The 15,032-nt window shown below is 40.8% G+C and overlaps 1 protein-coding gene across 1 annotated transcript in view; it reads left to right on the top strand.

Annotated features, from left to right (window-relative positions):
- Positions 1-13,237, top strand: part of PATL1 (protein associated with topoisomerase II homolog 1 (yeast)) — a 32,570-nt gene extending 19,333 nt beyond the window's left edge. The window contains exons 14-19 of the mRNA XM_011968402.1: positions 437-585; positions 2,131-2,290; positions 6,930-7,085; positions 10,564-10,655; positions 10,750-10,899; positions 11,537-13,237. Coding sequence (XP_011823792.1) covers positions 437-585; positions 2,131-2,290; positions 6,930-7,085; positions 10,564-10,655; positions 10,750-10,899; positions 11,537-11,558 — 729 coding nt within the window. The 3' untranslated portion in view covers positions 11,559-13,237. The remainder of the gene's footprint in view (positions 1-436; positions 586-2,130; positions 2,291-6,929; positions 7,086-10,563; positions 10,656-10,749; positions 10,900-11,536) is intronic.
- Positions 13,238-15,032: the final 1,795 nt, after the last annotated feature.

A 15,032-nucleotide genomic window follows, 5' to 3' on the forward strand; every position in this document is an offset into this window, starting at 1 on the left:
TAATTGTCCTGCCTCAGCCACCCGCATAGCTGGGATTATAGGCATTTGCCACTACGCCCGGCTAATTTTGTATTTTTAGTAGAGACGGGGTTTCTCCATGTTGTTCAGGCTGATCTTGAACTCCCGACCTCAGGTGATCCGCCCATCTCGGCCTCCCAAAGTGCTGGGATTACAGGCATGAGCCACCGTGCCCGGACTATTTTAATATCTTTGCCTGGTAGAATGGAGGTCAGAGAGAGACAAAGAATGGTGGTTTGAGGAACTTTTTAAGTTATTTCATATGGTTTTCCACATTAAAAAAAAATCTCAGTCTTTCTATAATAAGTTTGTATTCTTTTGTCTTTTTCTAGTAGTCAGTCCTAAACAGTGAAATTGTTTAACTAATACTCTGGTTCTGACCTAGCATGCTGTGGCCTGCTTTTGTCTCCCTTCTTAGACCTACAGCTTACTCCTTGATGTGGAGGACTATGAAAGACGTTATCTCCTATGTCTAGAAGAAGAGCGACCTGCCCTAATGGATGAGAGAAAGCACAAAATTTGTAGCATGTATGACAACTTGAGGGGGAAATTGCCTGGACAAGAGAGGTAAGCATTATGCACTTTGAGGAAAACATTAAACTAACTGGACTCCTTCCTCTGTCATAACTGGACTTCATACATTTCTGCTTCTTAGGTACACTTCCCTACCATCTCTGTAAGCTCAGAATCTATCCTTTTAGCCTAACTCAAATGCCACTTTATTTAAAATATGAATTATCTTTTCCAGTGAGGAAAGAAAAAAAACCTCTTTATCCTGAATTTATCATTCAACAAATACATAGTATCTGCCAGGGACAGTGCTAGGGGCTAGAGATATAGTGGATAACATTATTGGGTTCTTGTTTTGTGCTTACAGATTGCACCTGATTTATAATTACTAGCATGTTTAACCTTGTAATCTTTATTAAGATCAGATATACAAACATTTATACTTCCTGGGATTTCCACAAAATATTTATATCCTGTTGAAACCATTCAGTCTTCCAATGAGGAATCCCTCTCCTACCCCATTATCTGCAAAAGAATCTTGCTCATGTTAAATGTTCTGTAAATCCTAAATACTTATTTGATATATTCAAGAGAACTACAACTTCTAATAACTCCCTTTCCTTTTACCCGTTCAAGAGAATCGCTGATCCTTCTAAGCCAGGACATACGCAAAACCAAACATAAGAATAAGCACTTCCTTTTCAACACACCTTGTCTGGAGTTAGGCTGACAGGGAACTGGTTGAATAAATGGTTTATCCATAGATTGGAATGTTATCTAGCTATTAAAATGTATGTGGTTGAAATATATTTATTGATACAGAAATAAGTTGTTGAGTGAAAAAAGTCAAGGTACAAAACCATATGCATTCTATGAGCCCATTGTTTTATGAAAGAAAAAAATATGTAATACAAAGCAAAATGTTGTTTAAAATGGTAACACTAATTAACTCTGAGTTGATGAATGTTTTTCTTTTTTTTTTTTTTTTTTAAAGCTATTGCTCTGTTAACCTATGTTATTTGTATGGTTACTTAAAAGTTAAGAGAGGGAGGCCAAGCACTTTGGGACCCTGAGGGGGTGGATCACTTGAGGTCAGGAATTCGGAGACCAGCCTGGCCAACATGGTGAAACCCTGTCTCTAGAAAAATACAAAAATCAGCTGGTCATGGTGGCGGGCATCTATCGTCCCAGCTGCTTGGGAGGCTGAGGCAGGAGAATCACTTGAATCCAAGAGGTGGAGGCTACAGTGAGCCAAGACAGCGCCACTGCACTCCAGCCTGGGTAACAAAGCGAGACATTGTCTCAAAAAAAAAAAAAAAAAAAGAAAAAAGAAAAGAAAAAAAGTTAAGGAAATTAGTGCATACAGTTGGCCAAGTTTTTTTTTAACCATATAATTTGTGAAATGATGATTTTCTACATTTGTAAAACCTGAAAATTTACTTTTTATTTGGTTGAGATTTGGAGAAGTAATTCCTACTAATTTATTTTATTGTAGAATGAAAATGAATGCAGTATATTCATTCAGTAACATCTAAGAGGAAAAAAATGAGGGTTTCTTAATTGTTCTTGCTGACCTAAGTTGGCATTTTTCTTCCGTTGCAGGCCTAGTGATGACCACTTTGTACAGATCATGTGTATCCGAAAAGGGAAGAGAATGGTTGCCCGTATTCTTCCTTTCCTCTCCACAGAGCAAGCAGCTGACATTCTCATGACAACAGCCAGGAACCTCCCTTTCCTTATCAAGAAGGATGCACAAGATGAGGTGACTATGCAAGATGGGACATCTTGCCTTTGAGTCTTTATAACTGATAAGATTTCTAGAATGCAAACTTATTTTCCTCTCCTCTTCCCTTTTGTATTTTTGTCTAATCTTTGGCCGTGTGATTTGATTATTTAAAACAAAACCTTTAGTATTTCAGGCCTATATTTTTAATCCCATATTTGGTCAAACAGACTACGTTTCTAAACATGAGAAAAACAACAATTCCCTCTTACTTGACATAGTCGTGAAGATGTGGTCTGTATCAGAATTACTTGTGTAGATAAGTCAGTTCCACCCCAAACTGCTGAATCAGAATTTACAGAAGGATTAGGGTTTTTGTATCTTAGTCTCCACCTGAATCTGATGTTCACTGAAGTTTGAAAACTTTTAGTCTTGGTTACTTTGCTAGATATAAAGTATCATTATTGGTCTGTTATCAGTAGCTTAACATTAGCCTGTAGACTTAGTTAAATGGTATCCCACAGCAGTTGAGCTAGTCCCCTTTTGGTTTCTTTTTTTTTTTTTTTTTTTTTTGAGACAGAGTTTTGCTCTGTCACACAGGCAGGAGTGCAATGGTGTCATCTTGGCTCACTGCAACCTCCGTGTCCCAGGCTCAGGTGATTCTCCCACCTCCTGAGTAGCTGGGACTACAGGCATGCGCCACCATGCTCGGCTAATTTTTTTACCTTTTGTAGAGACGGGGTTTTGCCACGTTGCCCAGACTGGTCTCAAACTCCTGGACTCATGCAGTCCTCTTGCCTTGGCCTCCCAAAGTGCTAGGATTACAGGCTTGAGCCACTGCGTCCAACCCGAGCCAGCCCTTTAAATAATTTTTATCATGATCTAAACTGGGCTGGAATTTTAACATGGTTATCACATGTGCAAGTTAATTCTTGGTTAGAGTTTTTCTCTCCTTATCCTTGTCATAGCACACCTGAAAGATGAGCAAAATTTAGAATAGTCTTAAGAAGTTCAAAATAAGAAATTGATAAAAGTAGGACAAAGGATGAATATTAGTGCAAGATTCAGAGTAGTGAAATATATGAGAGTGAACCTGTTATAGACTATAAGTTGAGTAATAACCATCTAAGTAATGAGTCCCCAGAAAACACAGAACACCAGAATACCTTCTAAATGGTATGCTACAAAAGGGAAACTATTCCTTCATAGATCCTTGAAATGTTAGCATCTGCAGAAGAAATGAAAGAGAAGTTTAGGTCTCATTGAAAGCAGTGAAGTGGGTTGGGACAAGTATATATTTAAAAGATTTGGCTGGGCACAGTGGCTTACACCTATAATCCCAACACTTTGGGAGGCTGAGGCAAGTGGATCACTTGAGGCCAAGAGTTCAAGACCAGCCTGGGGCAACATGGTGAAAACCTGTCTCTACTAAAACTAGAGGAAAAAAAAAAAAAAAAAAAACTGAGCCAGACACAGTAGTGTATGCCTATGGTCCCAGCTACTCAAAAAAAAAAAATGAGTTGGGGAAAAGTTCCAGTATTTGAGGTTTATCCTAGAAAATAGAAGACCAGACTAAAAAAGTAACAGCTACCTTAGAGCATGTAAATTGTACGCAGTGTAATGGGCACTTGTAATCCCACCAGAGCTCTTCTGTGGAAACAAGTTTGGGAGATATTTGCTGAATACTTCTATGTGCCAGGCACTATTTTACCTCCTAGAAGTACAACACCTAGTTCTAGGTGCTAAAAGATAAGAGTACAAAAATGCCTGCTTTCGTAGAGCTTACCTGCTAGGGAGGAAAGTTTGGCTAAGTACCAAGGCTGATTTTTACCTGTATGTTTTAAGGAGTAATAAACCATATCTCTAAATACCATTTTCTTGAAGTAATAGCTGGTTCTAGGTCTGAAACATGAAATGTGCAAGATATCCTGGAATATGTCGTGCCAGAAAGCAAGAAGTTAATAGATTACTAGGGTCCTGTCTAAAGGATGCACAAACTAATTTCAAGGGACTCACATTGGCCAAAAGTGGAATAATTTTCATCAGAAAGAACAATTACAGCAGTAGATTGAAATATATCAAATATATTTAATGAGTTAATAATGTTTAAGCATATATTGATCTCCTTTGGAGACTACTAGACCATCAACTCACTATTCAGAAAATTGGTAAATAAAGGAAAAGAAAAGCATTTATCCTGCCTTTCCATTACAACCAAATGTCATGGTAATCAGACAGTTTATAATACAAAGTTCTTCTTTGTAGAAGAATTTTCGCTAATAAATACAAAAGAAATGATAAAATTAGAAAATAACTGTTTTCACAAACCTCAATGGAAAAGCAGTCAATCTAGACAGTGCTCATTACTGGCTGCTAAAAGTATTAGGTAAAAAGTGGATGGGGAACTTTACAGTGGTTGGAGCAGCCTGGCAACACGTGAACCCACTGATGAACTCTTAACACCTCTAAGAGTGGGACAACCAAGCACTGTGCTTTTTTTTTTAAAAAAAAAAAAAAAGGAAACAGAGTCTTCCTACGTTTCCAGGCTTGTCTCAAGCTCCTGGGCTCAAGCAATCTTCCCATCTCTGCTTCCTAAAATGCAGGGATTATGGGCATGAGCCACCATACCTAGCTCTTCTTGACATAATGCAATGGAAAACACACAAGTTCTATCCATGACGTTTTCTCACATGTCCCTCCCACACCCTACTGAACCTGAATCAAATAAACCTGTTATTCTAACTATCCGTTTAGGAGGGAAACAAAGGATAGCAGAACCTGCTAAGTGATACTGCCAACATGCAGTTTGCCAAATTCAAGCTACAGAACAAATGACCCAGTTTCTTTAACAGTTAAATAACAAGAGAAAAGGGCCAGTGGCAGAGGACCTGTTAGAGAGATTTTAAAAACCTTACCAGGCAAATGCAATGTGTGGATCTTGTTTGAACCATAATTAGCACAGTAATGGTTCTAATACAAAGTTCAGCTGCTAAAAGACATTTTTAAAGGCATTTGGGGGAATTTGAATTTGGAACAGACACTAGATGATATTTTAAAATTATTTCCTGAGAAATGTTCTATGAAAAAAAATTATTATTTATTTTGTTAGGTATGCTATTGTGAGAGATTTTGTTAGAAATACAAACTGATGTATTTTGGGATGAAATGATATGATACAGGAGGAATATGGATTTAATAAGATTGGCAAAATGTTGTTTGGTTGACGTTGAAATTGGGTGGTGAGTACATCAATGTCATTATGCTGCTGTCTGTATTTTCATGTATGTTTTAAAATGACCATAATAAAAGCTTTTTTTATTTATAGTAGTAGACCACAAAAAATATTTTACTCCCCATTTGCGGGTGCCATTTAAAGTAAAACCAACCATCACTTTATACCGTGGGCATTGATTGTCTGGAAGCACTCTTGATTTCCTTTGTTGTGTTATAACCTAGTTATTTATATTAATAGTTCTGTATTTTAACTTTCCAGTTGACTACATGACAAAAGAAATAAATGACTAGAAGACTGGAATTCAACAGCCTTGGGTTCTGGCTCTAGCTGCTGGCTGTGTAACTCCAAACACTGAGTTTCTCATCACTTTATAGATTCTCTAAAAATCTATAAAAATTGGCTAATTATTTCTCTTCTTCCTCATTGAGCTTTTATAAGAATAAGAGAAAATACAATTAAATCTGAAAACACTTCTTTTTTTTTTGAGACGGAGTCTTGCTCTGTTGCCCAGGCTGGAGCGCGGTGGCGCAATCTTGGCTCACTGCAAGCTCCGCCTCCCAGGTTCACGCCATTCTCCTGCCTCAGCCTCCTGTGTAGCTGGGACTACAGGCGCCTGCCACCGCACCCGGCTAATTTTTTTGTATTTTTAGTAGAGACGGGGTTTCACTATGTTAGCCAGGATGGTCTCGATCTCCTGACTTCGTGATCCTCCTGTCTCGGCCTCCCAAAGTGCTGGGATTACAGGCTTGAGCCACCGTGCCCGGCCACTGAAAACACTTCTTTTGAGACAGGGTGGGTCTCACCCTGTCACCCAAGCTGGAATGTGGTGGTGCATTCATAGTTCAATGTAACCTTGAACTCCTAGACTCAAGCAAACCTACCACCTCAGCCTACTGAGTAGCTGGGGACTACAGGTGAAATTTTTTTATTTGTTGTAGAGATGAAGTCTCACTACATTGTCCAGACTAGTCTTGAACTCCTGGCCTGAAGTGCTCTTCTGCTTGGCCTTTAACCTATCTTAGAGTGCTTCTCACAGTATATTGAAATTGCCAATTAACCCATATCTCCTCCGCTGTACTTTAGATCCCTGAGGTTCTGTGTCCTGTTTGCCATTTGTTTTTAGCCCATGGGGTCTGGCAGAGTGTAAGCATTTAAGAATATTTATGGGATGAGTTAAAGTATTGATGTTTTAGCATAACTCTCGGTATGTATTTGCGAGTGATTTTTTTTTACACCCTTGGTTCACACCAGTCGTGGTGTTTTGAGATGAAAAAGTTCTCAGTAGATAGCTTAGAATTCATTGTTAAGACTCTAGTCATATCTGCCAGACTTGTGCCTTAAGTGGTTGAATATGCAAATGAGCATCCTTCCATCCATGCCCCTGATGGAGGGTAACTGAAGTAACACATGCCAGGATATAATGCTTTTATTTATTTTTTGTAGGTGCTGCCATGCTTACTGAGTCCCTTCTCTCTCCTCCTCTATCATCTTCCATCAGTGACTATCACCAGCCTTTTGCAACAGCTAATGAACCTACCTCAAAGTGCAGCTACACCAGCACCCTCCAATCCTCACCTCACTGCTGTGCTCCAGAACAAGGTGATCTTGCCCTCTTCAGTCCTTGAACTTTGTGAAGTGTCTTAATTTGCATTATAGATTAAAATAATGGCTGCTGTATCTCTAGCAACTTGTGAAAAAGGCTTCTTTCAGTCAAGAGTTACATTAAGCTCCTAGTAACAGAGGCTAGAAATAACAGTGGTTTCAACAAAATAGGATTTTATGTGTCTGGTGTGAAATAAATTTGATTTAGTAGCTCCACAGTCATCAGGGATCCAGGCTTTTTCACTTTTTTTCCTCTGCCATTCTTAGCAGTGGCTTCCATGTTCATTATTCCTCATGGTCCAAGATGGCTGTGGAATTCAAGATTCAGCTTTACATCAAGAAGGATGGATGGATTTTGGAGGGCAAAAAGGTGTGGACCAGCTGCTCATCTTCCTTATTGAGACTTTTTCCAGGAGTTCTAACCAAAAACTTCTACTTACTGTTAATAGCCAGGACATTGTCACATGGCCACACCTAAGTGCAGGGAAGGCTAGAAAATACCTTCTAGTTTATGCCATTGTCATGACACGTAAGAGTTCTGATAATGGGTAGGAAGGCATATTAGGTAGGCATTTAGCAGTCTCTGTCATAGTAGAATCATCCATTTCATACTTTATTTGCATCAGGTTAAAGATTCAGAGATTCCTAGGAGAAGCATAATATGAAGTGAAGAATATGAATTTTTAGTCTTTGCCTGCTACTGTCTAGCTTTGTGACCTTGGACAGATGATACCACATTGCTGAATCAGTTTCCTGGTCTATAAGATGGAGGTGATGATTAGACTTCATAGAGTTGTCCTGGTACTTAAATGAGATAACAGTTGTAAGTGCTTCGATATAATACCTGGTACATAGTAGTTACTCATTAAGGGCCATTCTATGTATAGTAGAGATGAAAAAGTGGTCTCAAGGCCTCTTGCTCCTTTGCACCTGAAAACCTGCCAAAGCATGACACTAAAGGGTGGTATATCAGAGGCAGAAGAAGTGACAGTGCCTCCGGGGACATTAGATGGGGTTCTGGAGTGATCAGGAATGTGCCTTTCTGTTATTTGGTCTCTTAGTTTTAATTTTAGTAAAGGCAGTAGTAGTTTTTTTCTGAGAATAACATGAAAAGGGATTTTTTTTTTTTTAATCAGGGTCTGCTCTGTCACCCAGGCCAGAGTGCAGTGGCAAGATCTTGACTCACTGCAACCTCTGCCTCCTGGGCTCAAGCCATCTTCGCACCTCAGCCTTCCAAGTAGATGGAACTACAGGCACGTGCCACCACGCCCAACTAATTTTGTGTATTTTTTGTAGAGGTGGGGTTTCGCCATGTTGCCCAGGCTGGTCTCTATCCGCCGTCCTCGGCCTCCCAAAGTGTTGGGATTATAGGCATGAGCTACTGTAACTGGCCATGAAGGGAAATTTTGTAGAAAAGTGAGGTTACCTGTCCTCTATGAGTGAGCTTAGAAAGTTGGGATGGAATCCCACAGTACTGCCAGCCTTCCTTTTATGGTCCATTTATAGCTATGAGTCATATATTTAACCTAGATCTTGTCCCTATTTGTATTTTCTTTTTTGAGACAGGATCTCACTCTGTCACCCAGGCTTCAGTGCAGTGGCACAGTCATAGCTCATTGCAGCCTCAACTTTCTGGACTCAAAGTGATCCTCCCACCTCAGCCTCTTAAGTAGCATGTGCCACCATGCCCAATTGACTTTTTTTTTTTTTTGAGACAGAGCCTTGCTCTATCACCCAGGCCACAGTGCAGTGGTAATATGTTGGCTCACTGCAACCCCTGCCTCCCAGGTTCAAGCGATTCTCCTGCCTCAGCCCCCCAGGTAGCTGGGATTACAGGTGCCCGCCACCACACCGGGCTAATATTTGTATTTTTAGCAGAGACGGAGTTTCACCATGTTGGCCAGGCTGGTCCGGAACTCCTGACCTCACATGAGCCTGCCTCAACCTCCCAAAGGGCTGGGATTACAGGTGTGAGCCACCATACCCAGCCTCCGATTGATTTTTATATTTTTTGCAAAAACAGGGTCTCACTATGTTGCTCTGGCTGGTCTTGAACTCCTGGACTCAAGTAGTCCTGCCTTCACCTCCCAAAGTGCTGGAACTACAGGCATGAGCCACCATGCCCATGCCCAGTCCCCTGTTCATTTTTTTTTTTTCTTTTGAGACAGAGTCTCCCTCTATCGCCCAGGCTGGAGTGCAGTGGCATGATCTCAGCTCACTGCAAACCCCGCCTCCTGGGTTCACACCATTCTCCTGCCTCCCCAGTAGCTGGAACTACAGGCACCCGCCACCACACCCAGCTAATTTTTTGTGTTGTTTAGTAGAGACAGGGTTTCACTGTGTTAGCCAGGATGATCTCGCTCTCCACCCGCTTTGGCCTCCCAAAGTGCTGGGATTACATGTGTGAGCCACTGCGCCTGGCCCATAATTTTATCCTATGCCCCAAATACTACATTTCCTGATTTTACTGTCTACTAAATAAAACACATTTTTATATATTACTTTTTTTTTTTTTTTTTAAGACGGAGTTCCACTCGTGTTGCCCAGGCTGGAGTGCAATGGTGTGATCTTGGCTCACTGCAACCTCCATTTCCCGGGTTTAAGCAATTCTCCTGCCTCAGCCTCCCAAGTAGTTGGGATTACAGGCATGTGCCACCATGCCTGTCTAATTTTCTATTTTTAGTAGAGATGGGATTTCACCATTTTGGTCAGGCTGGTCTCAAACTCCTGACCTCAGGTGATCCACCCACCTCGGCCTCCCAAAGTGCTGGGATTACAGGCATGAGCCACCACACCTGACCATTTTTATATATTTCATACTCTAAAGCATGTTTCTGAATTTTAATTATAGATACGGTATATACATCTGTTTACCCTTTCTCTTTATTTTTTAGATTTTTATTAACATTCTCTCTAAGACTTTATATTTCCAGATAGAGATGTGCTTTTTAATGAAAAGTTTCCCTTTATACCATGTTTATTTCAGTTGTCCTTATTTGTATATTTTCCTACAGTTTATACCTTGTTTCTTAATTCAAAATATCTTACTGTATTTCATGGTTTTTCTTTTTTTTTCCTGATTTTAATTTCTGTATCAAAGTTGGTCTTCATTGACTTTCCTTTTTAGCCTATTTCAGTTCTCATAAATAAGAGAAAAGTCAAATTCTACATTATCCATGGCAAGGAAAAACCATCTGTTAACCTCAGCATGGGGAACAGAGAGGCGTGTTGGACACCATGACTTTCCGTTTCTGTTGGCTGCGCCTGGCCACTGCTATCCCAGAAAAAAACCTGGAGAGAGACATAGCCTTTCAACTCATGCTTGTCTGATCTTTGCCTGGTTTCACAGAAAAGCACAGTGGTGAGGTCATTTTGATTTAGAGCCGTTCCCCATCTGATGCCAGGATCCCTTTAACAGTGGTGGAGGAGGTCTAGACGCAGTGTTGAGTTTGATTCCCTCTGTCTTCTCTCGTAGTTTGGCCTGTCACTGCTCCTTATCCTCCTGAGCCGTGGTGAAGACCTACAGAGTTCAGACCCTGCTACAGAATCAACGCAAAATAATCAGTGGTCAGTGTGGACTGTTTCTTCTCTTATTTTAAGTTATTTGAGGTAATCTTTTAAATTTTTGTCTCATAATATTATTATGGGTCTTCCCTGTCAGGACGGAGGTGATGTTCATGGCAACACGAGAACTTCTACGAATTCCCCAAGCAGCCTTGGCCAAGCCAATCTCTATACCTACAAACCTAGTGTCCCTCTTTTCTCGCTATGTTGACCAGCAGAAACTGAACTTGCTGGAGACAAAACTGCAGTAAGTTTGAAACAGGAGAGTTTCGCATCTCACTAAAGCTGGGACTTGAGAAGTTATGGTGGGGAGGCTGGGAGCGGTGGCTCACACCTGTAATCCTAGCACTTTAGGACACCCAGGAGGGTGGATCACTTGAGGCCAGGAGTTCCAGACCAGCCTGACCAAAATGGTGAAACCCTGTCTACTAAAAAAATACAAAAATTAGCCAGGTGTGGTGGTGCATGTCTGTAATCCCAGCTATTCAGTAGGCTGAGGTATGAAAATCATTTAAACCCAGGAGGCAGAGATTGCAGTGAGCTGAGATCGCGCCACTGCACTACAGCCTGGGTGACAGAGCAAGACCCTGTCTCAAAAAAATAAATAAATAAAAAGAAGGTATGATTGGGGTGAAGGGGGGAATAAAACTGACTTTGGTGGAAGAGATTGATTTTTTATTAACTATTTGTATCTATCTGTTAGATATAAAACACTGAACTGGGTACAACAGGGCCTTCATAATAGATGACTAAATGCTAAGGGTAGAGAAGTATCTCAGGTGTTTTGTTATGAGAAGTCTTACAAAGATGTAACTGTAATATGAAAGATTGCCTTTTGTTTTAACTCATTTATACAATTTTCCTTTCTCTCCTTTTACCCCTAGGCTAGTTCAGGGGATACGATAAAAGATCTCCAAATGTGTCCTGTACCTCCTTTTGGCTGTCACCTGCACTGCTGCCATCACCAATGGAGTGTTTTTAATGAGGGAGGGAAGGTAGCTTTTTCCCCAAAGCAAAGTCTTGTGGGATCGATTCCTGTTTACAGGGGTTGTCTCTCTAAATGTCAGATATTTCCCCACTGCTCTATGAAATTTGGCTGGGTGATACTTCTGCTGGTTTCTTCTTTACCTTCTATGTTACAGTTCTGCATGTCCTACTTTTACTCAGTTCTCAATTTTGCATTTTCTTTGCCCTAGAGACACAAGTGTAATCTCTCCCTTTATCCCACCACTACTCCAGCTCAGAGTAGATTGTAGCCTGCCAAAGGATTCCTTCCCTCATCCTATTGAAGTTGTTTTTTCATTGCCCCATATTAATATGACTATAGAAGAGCCAATTAAGTAGAAATCAAGATATACACACACACGTAGATACACACACACACACACACACACCATAAATGTATTTATGTGGTCTTCAGAGGGTCCTTAAAGAATGAATTTTAGATTGAAAAATATTTAGTTGTCTCATTACTTCCTCTAAACACAAACCAGCTGATGTATTTTAATCTGTTTCTGTTCTATCTTGTAATTAATTTGGTGGGTTCTACTTGTTTTAACATAAATAAAGAGTATGCAGCACGTTTAATAAAATCAGAACTCTTAATTGGCTTATGCCCAAATCTAGGCTGAGAAGTCCTTTTTCTTCTTCCCACCTTTATTTCCTTAGTTTCTGTCCACCTTAATGGAAATAGCACATGGTTATGTCTTTTTCCTGCTACAACTACAGTGTACTTGAGCCTTTCCCTCAAGTGCATTCGAAGTCACCCAGGATGGTCCTCACTAGTAGCCTGCTTTGGCAGTGTGGCTTTTTGCACACTTGCCCTGTCTTCCAGAGACTACTTCAGTAAGCCATGCTTCCTTCTTCCCCACTTTTATTTGGTGTCATGAATAGATACTTCCAGCTGTAACCATGGAAGCTCAGTTTGGCCTGCTTTACTTTTTAGTCTCCACACCGTGGGCAGAACTGCTGTCCTTACTACTTCATCTCACCCAAGTCCCGTTCCCAGGCAGCCAGGGGCCTGGGTTTGAATAATTGCAAGGCCAGCCTGCCATGATCTTTCTCACTTACTCCTCTCCCATTCAGCAATCAACCAGACTAAGGAGTTTTGACCCCTAGTGATTACAGCCCTGAAGAAAATTAAATCTGAATTAATTTTACATGGCCTTCCTGATCTTTCTGCTGTTCTTACCTTTTCGAATGTAGTTGGGGGGTGGGGGGGCAGGTTATGATATTTAAAGAGAATAAACATTTTGCACATACATGTATTGTACAACAGTAAGATCCTCTGTTAAAACCAGCTGTCCTTGTTCTCCATCTCCATTTCTTCCCATGCTGTAACCCCAGGCTCCACCAGCTGTTCCCCAGTGACGTTACCTAGCTTCCCTCTACCATTATCTACTGACCATTTCCACTACACGCCTTTCCTACCTTCCCTTCACAACCAATCAAGTGAATACTTGATTATTATCTCTTCCTTACTGTGCTTTATCTTTTTTGTTTTGTTCTAATTAATGAAAATAAAAGTTTCTAAATTTACATTTTTATAGGGTATTGTAAATAAAAACAAATTGTATACTTAAAAATGAGTGCCTGCATTTCTACTTTGTTACCTCAGAATATGATTTTTATGTTTCTAGCATATTTAGATAGACTGGCAACTTGATGTTGGGGATTAAAGATATTATTACCTATATTTTTACCTTTTTAATTTTGTTGCAAAGAAGACATTTTTATATAGTAACTTTTCTTTAAAAATCTAAGATGCTTTCAGTTTCTCCTCCCCCCATTTTAACTATACGACAAAATTATAAATTGTAGTAGATAAACTGTAGTTTGTCTTCTCCATCCTGCCCATCTCTGGGCACTGAGGAATCTGTCCCCCTTTAAGAGACTCATGTAGCCCAATGAGGCATTCAGCTGCCTTCATGGATAGTATGTACTTAGTTCTGAGCATATTGTATTTCAAAATTCATCTCTTCAAAGGAGATGGGAAAAGGTTGGTCATTCTTTATAGTAAATTTATTTTTATTATTTCAGACTTGAGTATCATTTTTACTCTAAAATGCTCGAGATAAAAGATTCAGCAAACACATAGAAAGGGGCAAAAAAAGTGGGGTTTTGTTTTCAAGACAGGGTCTCTGTTGCTCAGGCTGGAGTGCAGTGGCACAGTAGCACAATCACCACTCACGGCAGCCTCAATCTCCCAGGCTCAAGTGATCGGCCTCAGCCTCCCAAGTAACTGGGACTACAGGTGTGCACCACCACACCTGGCTAATTTTTATACTTTTTTGTAGAGTCGAGATCTCCCTATGTTGCCCAGGCTGGTCTCGAACTCCCAGGCTCAAGTGATCCTCCCACCTTGGCCCCCCAAAATGCTGGGAGTACAGGTGTGAATCACTGCACACAGCCTGCAGGTTTTTTCTTTTTTTGAGACGAGTTTCTCTGTCACCCAGGTTACAGTGCAGTGACACAATCACGGCTCACTGCAGCCTCTACCTCCCAGGCTCAAGCAGTTCTCCCACCTCAGCCTCCCAAGTAGCTGGGACTACTATAGGTGGGTGCCATCATGCCCAGCTAATTTTTTTGATTTTTAGTAGAGATGAGGTCTTCCTACATTGCCCAGGCTGGGCTCAAACCCCTGTCTCAAGGGATTCTCCTGTCTTGGCCTCCCAAAATGCTGGATTACAGGAGTGAGCCTCCAAAGTTTTAAATGATAAAGAGACAGGAGATCATTTAACATTATGAGGTGCCTACCTACATAAAGCTTTTTTTTTTTTTTCCCCCTGATGAGATGGGTTCCTTGAGGTTCAGCAGTAGCTTGCGGAGGTGACACAGGTAATGGGCAGCAGAGCAGGAGATTCATACAGCATATTATTGCTATAAGGAAATAAAATTATCTTCCAGTAAAAGATTTATTCACACCTTTTAACATGAAATAACACAAGGTATTAATAGATAGCCCTGCTTTGTTAGACTGGACGGGCCCAAGGATGCCCCTACCTTCACAGTAGACTAGATTCCAAAAGTCAGACATGAAGAAATCCCTAGAGATCATGTAGTTCAGTCCTCACAATTTGAGGAAGCCAGATCTCTGAGAGAGCAGTGACTTGGCCAAGGTGCCACAGCTGGCTAGTAGTAAAGCCAAGAAAAAAAACTCATATGTGAGGCCAGGTGCAGTGGCTCATGCCTGTAATCCCAGCACTTTGGGAGGCCAAGGCAGGCAGATCACCTGAGGTCAGGAGTTTGAGATCAGCCTGGCCAACATGGTGAAAACCTGTCTCTCCTAAAATTACAAAATTAGCTGGGCATAGTGGCACATGCCTATAATCCCAGCTACTCGGGAGGCTGAGGCAGGAGAATCACTTGAACCCGGGAGGC

This window comes from Mandrillus leucophaeus, unplaced genomic scaffold, assembly GCF_000951045.1.
Source record: "Mandrillus leucophaeus isolate KB7577 unplaced genomic scaffold, Mleu.le_1.0 Scaffold842, whole genome shotgun sequence".
NCBI lineage: Eukaryota > Metazoa > Chordata > Mammalia > Primates > Cercopithecidae > Mandrillus > Mandrillus leucophaeus.